General features: G+C 32.7%; 1 protein-coding gene and 1 pseudogene across 1 annotated transcript; both read right to left on the bottom strand.

The window, feature by feature from the left end:
• Positions 1-1,066: 1,066 nt before the first annotated feature.
• Positions 1,067-2,736, bottom strand: LOC145805847 (uncharacterized). Its single transcript, XM_082901064.1, has 5 exons — positions 2,258-2,736; positions 2,108-2,167; positions 1,957-2,016; positions 1,730-1,870; positions 1,067-1,626 (listed from the first exon to the last, which is right to left on the bottom strand). The coding sequence occupies exons 1-5, from the start codon at positions 2,681-2,683 to the stop codon at positions 1,522-1,524; spliced, it is 792 nt and encodes a 263-aa protein (XP_082757190.1). The 5' UTR covers positions 2,684-2,736; the 3' UTR covers positions 1,067-1,521.
• A 529-nt stretch (positions 2,737-3,265) lies between these two features.
• LOC145805465 (protein FAR1-RELATED SEQUENCE 5 pseudogene) lies at positions 3,266-4,396 on the bottom strand (annotated as a pseudogene).
• Between the last annotated feature and the right edge of the window lie 1,918 nt (positions 4,397-6,314).

The following is a 6,314-nucleotide window of genomic DNA, read 5'->3' as shown; positions in this document are numbered from 1 at the left end:
TCTTTATATTTTTATGTATTCTTTTTATGGGTTTTTATTCAAATTCGTAATGATGATATGAACCGTTTATTTCGTAGGCTCTGCAATGAAAGTCATTCATGCAAAAATTTAGTTTCATTGACAACTATAAACACGGGAACAATCGCATTTTATTTTATAAAATAGATGATTTTTGTTTAATTATATTTACCGTTCATTTTATTAGTCAAAATGTGATTCATTCTTGCATTTATAATTGTCTGATGAAGTTAATTTTTTGTATGGATAGCCTTTATTGTGAAGCCTACGAGATAAACGATTTGAATCATCGATACGAGTCCAGATTGAAACCTACAAGAAGAATATGGAGAGATGAGATATGGAGGGGAGCTTATCATGTAAAAGATACCATAAACATCGTGAAGATTAAAATTGTGAAGATTAGATAAAAGTAATTCATTACTTGAAAGAAATTAGTGTAAATTTTGTCATCTTTTTGTCTTGTTTGGTTTGGTTTGTTTCTTCCGATTATTTGGAGGAAAATCAAAATATAATAAATAAAGAGACATTGTACAAGTAATTCTGAAAATATAATAAATAAAGAGACATTGTACAAGTAATTCTGAATAGTGCACATCTTGCTTGTCAAGGTTGGAGGCTCCTTAAGTTTCTAAATTCTTTATTTGCTCAATTGATGAAAGGGATCTGCTACCTCCAGTTTGACTTTTGACATGCGACGGGGGGGGGGGGGGGCACATGCTTCTTGGGCCTGGGCCAATTTGCTCAAACGGAGGGAAGTGCTTAATAGGGGATGAGATGGCAGGTTCGAAAGGAGCAGGGGTCCCTGCTGTGGAATAACCACAGCAGTCACGGCTGTGGATTAAAACGCCACCGTTTTTTTTTTTTTTTTTTTTTTAATCTGAAGGTTTATTAATTGTTCTCTCCCTATAATAAACAAAAGAATGAAACTAGGGCCGCCGCCGTCTATTCCGTGGAGCAGGGCCTCTCCATTGATCTGAGGGTTTATTTTATAAATAGAAAATATAATTAAATAAAAAAAAATTATATTAAAAAAAAACATTAAAAAAATTTATTTTAGAAATAGAAAATATAATAAAATAAAAATAATTCATGGAACAAATCAATTTATGAAACCAAATTATATTTTTTAAAAAAGATTAATTTTAAAATTAAAATCAAACAAACCATACATGTTTTGACTTTTTCAAAACTGACTTAAATGCATCAAAAGTGAAATTAAAAGGGAAAAAAATTGTATTTGAACAAATCAATTTATCAAACCATAAGCAAAAAAAATGTAACTTCAAAAAAAAAAAAAAACCAACTTAAGGCCAAAATATATTCAATTCACATCCAACATCTACATAAAAAAAATAAAACAAAATTCTGAGACATTTAAACTTCAAAATCTCCTACCAAATATCCCAAAATCTGTCTCAACCGTTCTAAATTATCCAAACAAAATTCTAAAAACCTTCAATTTGAATCCTCAAAACAAAAACTACAAAGTGGATCCCCATGTCAATTTTTTGGAGGCGGTTGGGAATAAATAGAAAAATCAAAAGAACTCTCATTTCTAAATTCGGTCTCCATTGGATTGCGCCCCACTGGATTAAGTGATATTCCCTATAAAAATAAAAATAAAAAGAAAAGAAAGAAAATTCATTAGAATAAATTTTATGGACTAAATTACATTACAAACATATATATATATATATATATTACTTACTTGAGAACTTTGTGGACTATGTGATGCTTGGAAAGACAAAGGTTGTGATTGTAGATACCTTGGTGAGTATGAATTAGTATCATGTGTGAGAAGATTATACCCATAAGTTATCAATTGTGGCCAATAGAAACTCCCACCATCCTACTCCATAAAACACCATGAAAAGTAAATACACTAATACAATGTAATCTAAAAAATAAACAAAATAACATAAAACAAGAGCTAACCTGTGGTTGACTTAAAGATGAATTTTGAACATTTGTGATATTGCTTGATTGACCAATAATCTACATAAGTTGTTAAATTTATCAATACATTACACAATTTATAAAAAAAAAATAATAATAATAAATAACATAACATAAAACAATAGCTAACCTGTTGTTGGCTTGAGGATGAATTTTGAACATTTGTAGTGTTGCTTGATTGACCAATAGTCTAAAGAAATTCAAAAAGTTATCAATACTTTACATAATTTATAAAAATAAATGCATGTCATTTGAAATTTCAAAAGTACGTAGGTAATACCTTACTAAGGCGGGTAGGTTGTGAAATAACTTTTGTCTTCTTATTCATCATCTCATGCCAAGGTTTTAATCTACCCCTCCCTTTGTGTCCAACATCTTTCTTCTTTATGCCCTTAACTTGTGTAATGTTGGGGTCGTCCACATCTAATTCATTGGTACCAAAACTTCCAACTGCCTTCATCATATTATTTACTTTTACACACAATTCCTTAATTCCTTCATCAACCAATTGATAGGCAGGTTTGTGCATAGATGCTTGAGTTGCTAGTTTCACCATTCTTGGACAAAGATCTCTATAACGTGCTAATATTAACAACTTCGGATCATCCTCATCCACTACAACATTTTTCTCTTCAACTTCACAATCTTTTGCATCCAATCTCCATCGGCCTAATATATACCTTTCGGGAATTTTCATAACATTCATTCTATCAAGTGCTTTGATTGCATGACTACATAAAATTCCAAAGTTCTCAAATTTCTTACAAGTACAATGTATTTATTAACAACTTTTTTCTCCTCTTAGCCCAATAACTTCCACCCTACCCTCCACAATATACTCTTTACCATTACCATACAAGCCAATCACGCACTTAACTTCTCCTTCTAACTCATGGAATTGCTTCACTTGACAACAAAGGGACGTATCCAACTCACAATGAAATAAATCAAAGATAGGAGGGGTGTACAAACTCGCAACTTGGATTAAAATGGGAGACTTTTTCAATTTCATTCTTGGCAACTTTTGTCTAGAATCATATATTGTGGAAATTTCCTCATACCGCTTATCTACAACAATCCGATTGAAGTGAGTAAAGAATTGAACAATGTTATGATCACCCTTCAAATATCCCCTTAATGTTCCATTTAGACTTTCACTAAGTTGTGTGCTTCGCATTCCTCCAGTAAATACCCACTTCATATACACATGCGCCCACTGCTCTCTTTTTCTCCAAGTTCTTTTCATCCACTCATTCTCTTGCAAGTTGTATTTATCAGTCAAAGAATTTCAAGCTTCAATTAATTCATGCTCATTCTCGTAGTCATAAATGCAAGCTTTTAAATCGCTACTAAATTTTGAACCACTCTTGAACAAGTAACCCAAATGCTTCAAAGCATTTTGCATTAGGTGAAAAGTGCACAACCCATGAAAAACCTCAGGCATGATTTGTGAAATTGCCTTAGCCATTGCTTGATCTTGATCTGTGAAAAAACTAACAGGTTTTTTTCCTGACATTGCATCCAAAAATGTTTCAAATAACCATTCAAATGACTCTGTAGTTTCATCATATAATAATGCTGCACCAAAAATCACTGTCATTCTAAAGTGGTTAAAGCCACAAAATAAAGCAAGTGGACGGTACTCTTTATTTGTTCGAAAAGTTGTGTCAAATGACACCGCATCACCGAAAAGCCCATAATCTGTTATCATCTGATGATCAGCCCAAAAAATATTAGTAATCATCTCATCTACATCCAACTGAATGGCATAGTAAAAATATGGATTTTCCGCCACTTGCTGCTGGAAATATCTTAACAAACTCCCCGCTTCACCATACTGCAAGTTTCGCTGTCTTTTTGCATGTAAGTAGGTTTTCTGATCCTCTCGCGTGAACCCTACAAATTCCTTCCCTCCTGCTATAGCACTAATAAGATCATGTGAAGCCTTAAGAGATATTCCACTCTCATCAGCTATGTCAATATTTATACCCTGAGCATCACATACCTTTCTCTGAGATGGCATCAAATGAGTACATTGAGGAAGATGCAAAGGGTGGTTGTGGTTGCTATCAAACTTCGACACAATCCACTTCGACAAGTCCCGCTTAAAAGATATATGCATAAATGCTTTACAATTTGTTCTTGTCTCACTTCGAGGATTTTTTATCATCGTGTACCGTTTATCTTTTTCCCTCTCTCCCTCCTTACAACAAACAAACTTTATACTAGTCATAACACCATCTTTCTGACTTTTGTTACAATAATCTCTTCTAATACTAAATCCCACAATTCTTCCGTATTCATTATAAAACTCATATGCAGCTTCTTCTGATGGAAACTCCATACCAAGATATGGTGATTTATCCTTGGCCAACTCTCCCATTTCTTCGATGCATCCCTCAAGTCCACCATCATCCATTATACTATCCTCCATTTCAACACTAACAAATATGGGGAAAAAATATATATATATTAAACGAAACAAGAATCTGAGCAAAAAAGTTATTAATTAATTTTAAATGCTGAGTAATTAAACAATTCAATGAAATCTAATAAATCAATTAATAATGTAAATTAATTAAAAGTTATTAATTAATTTTTGGGTAAATGTTATGTCATCATTTATTGAGTTATAACAATTTATGATTAAAAAATTAAATTCGCATTTTATAGTAAGATTATAGATTTTTTTATTGAAACTTTTTTTAGACCACAAAATGCATAACATTATTACAAAAATAAATAACATTGTTATAAAAATGTGTAATATTTCCACAAAAATACATAACATTGCAATAAAAAAAATAATTATGAATTACAAATTATCGTAACTCCTTAAAAAAATTATATAATATTTATACAAAAATACATAATATGTACAAAACAAATTACATAATAAAAAAAAAATTCTTATAATATACAATTGTGTTTCTCAATCCATTCACAAAAAACAAACCAAACTATTATACTTGTTCAACCCACTAACATACTGTACAAAACAAAATACAAAACATATATACATATAATATATATAGATATACATACCAGTTTGTTGAACAATAATGGTCTGTAAATCCAGCAGAAGAACGGTGAAGCAAAAATAAAGAACACTGTTCAATCTGTTTGAGAGAAGACAAAAATGTTAGAAAATAAAAAAATAAAAAATAAAAACTAACTTTTAGAAAATAAAAAAATAAAAACTAACTTTTCAATCCATGTCAATAGAAAATAAAAAATAAATAAATAAAAACTAACCTTCAATCCATGTCAATGGAGAGGCCCTGCTCCACGGAATAGACGGCGGCGGCCGTAGTTTCATTCTTTTGTTTGTTATAGGGTAAGAACAATTAATAAACCCTCAGATTAAAAAAAAAAAAAAAAAAAAAAAACATGAAAACGGTGGCGCTTTAATCCACAGCCGTGACTGTCGTGGTTATTCCACAGCAGGGACCCCTGCTCCGGTTCGAAATAGGGCATTTATTAATTTTTGGGATGATTGTTGGATTCCAAAGGTTAAAGATTTCAAAGTGTTGTCCAATCAGGATCATGGTAATGTGGTTCAAAAGGTAAAGGCGGTCATTAATCCATGTACCAAAGAGTAGGATAGGGATAAGCTTAAGAACCTGGTTACAACTGAAGAGTGTGAGGCTATTTTTCCCATTCCAATTTCAGTTGATGAAAGGAAGGATCAACTGGTATGGCATCATCATCCCAAATGGTGTTACTCTGTGAAATCGGGGTACCAAACAGCCTTGTGCCAGGTTTATGATCGATTTGGTTTACCTTCTTCTTCTCTTGTATGGACAAACAAAAAATGGAAGCAGTTGTGGAGCCTGAAGATCTCTCCTAAGCTTAGACATTTTTTGTGGCAGGTTTGCAATAATTATATTGCAACTAAGCAAAATCTTTGTGTAAGGAGATGCCCCTCTATGGATACTTGTCAAGTTTGTCACAATGCTTCTAAGTCTATTGAGCACTTGTTATTTGGTTGTACCTGGACCAAAGCGGTGTGATTTGGTTGCGGTTTAGGTTTCAAATTTGACCCACACTCCACTGGTTCGGCAAAGAAGTGGTTTGGTGATCTCTTTGGTCAGTTTAGGGACACAACTGCGGATAAAGCTATTCTCTACAAAATTGTGTGGGTTGCTTGGAACATTTGGAAAGCCAAGAATGAGTTCATTTTCGAGCATGCTCCAGTGAATCTGATGGGAACGATTACTAAAGCCTGTCGTGTAGAAAGGGAGTATTTAGATGCCCAATTGGTCCCCCCAATTTCAGTCACCCTTTTTTCGACTTCTAAAGCAGGAAGCAACAGGGTGCTTAAGCTTGGTAGTAGG

The sequence above is a fragment of the Camellia sinensis genome, chromosome 13 (genome assembly GCF_055761805.1).
Source record: "Camellia sinensis isolate YWXY chromosome 13, ASM5576180v1, whole genome shotgun sequence".
Taxonomy (NCBI): Eukaryota; Viridiplantae; Streptophyta; class Magnoliopsida; order Ericales; family Theaceae; genus Camellia; species Camellia sinensis.
Note: the sequence above shows the minus strand (reverse complement) of the source record. Positions and strands in the feature narration are given on the sequence as shown.

What these genes read in the sequence shown, in the direction of transcription:
- LOC145805847 (XM_082901064.1), bottom strand. Translation starts at nt 2,683, where the DNA reads ATGAATGTTATGAAAATTCCCGAAAGGTATATATTAGGCCGATGGAGA. An exon ending in AACCTACCCGCCTTAGTAAG is followed by an intron (nt 2,168 to 2,257) that starts GTATTACCTACG and finishes GAATTTCTTTAG; the next exon opens with ACTATTGGTCAATCAAGCAA. An exon ending in CATCTTTAAGTCAACCACAG is followed by an intron (nt 1,871 to 1,956) that starts GTTAGCTCTTGT and finishes TTTATGGAGTAG; the next exon opens with GATGGTGGGAGTTTCTATTG.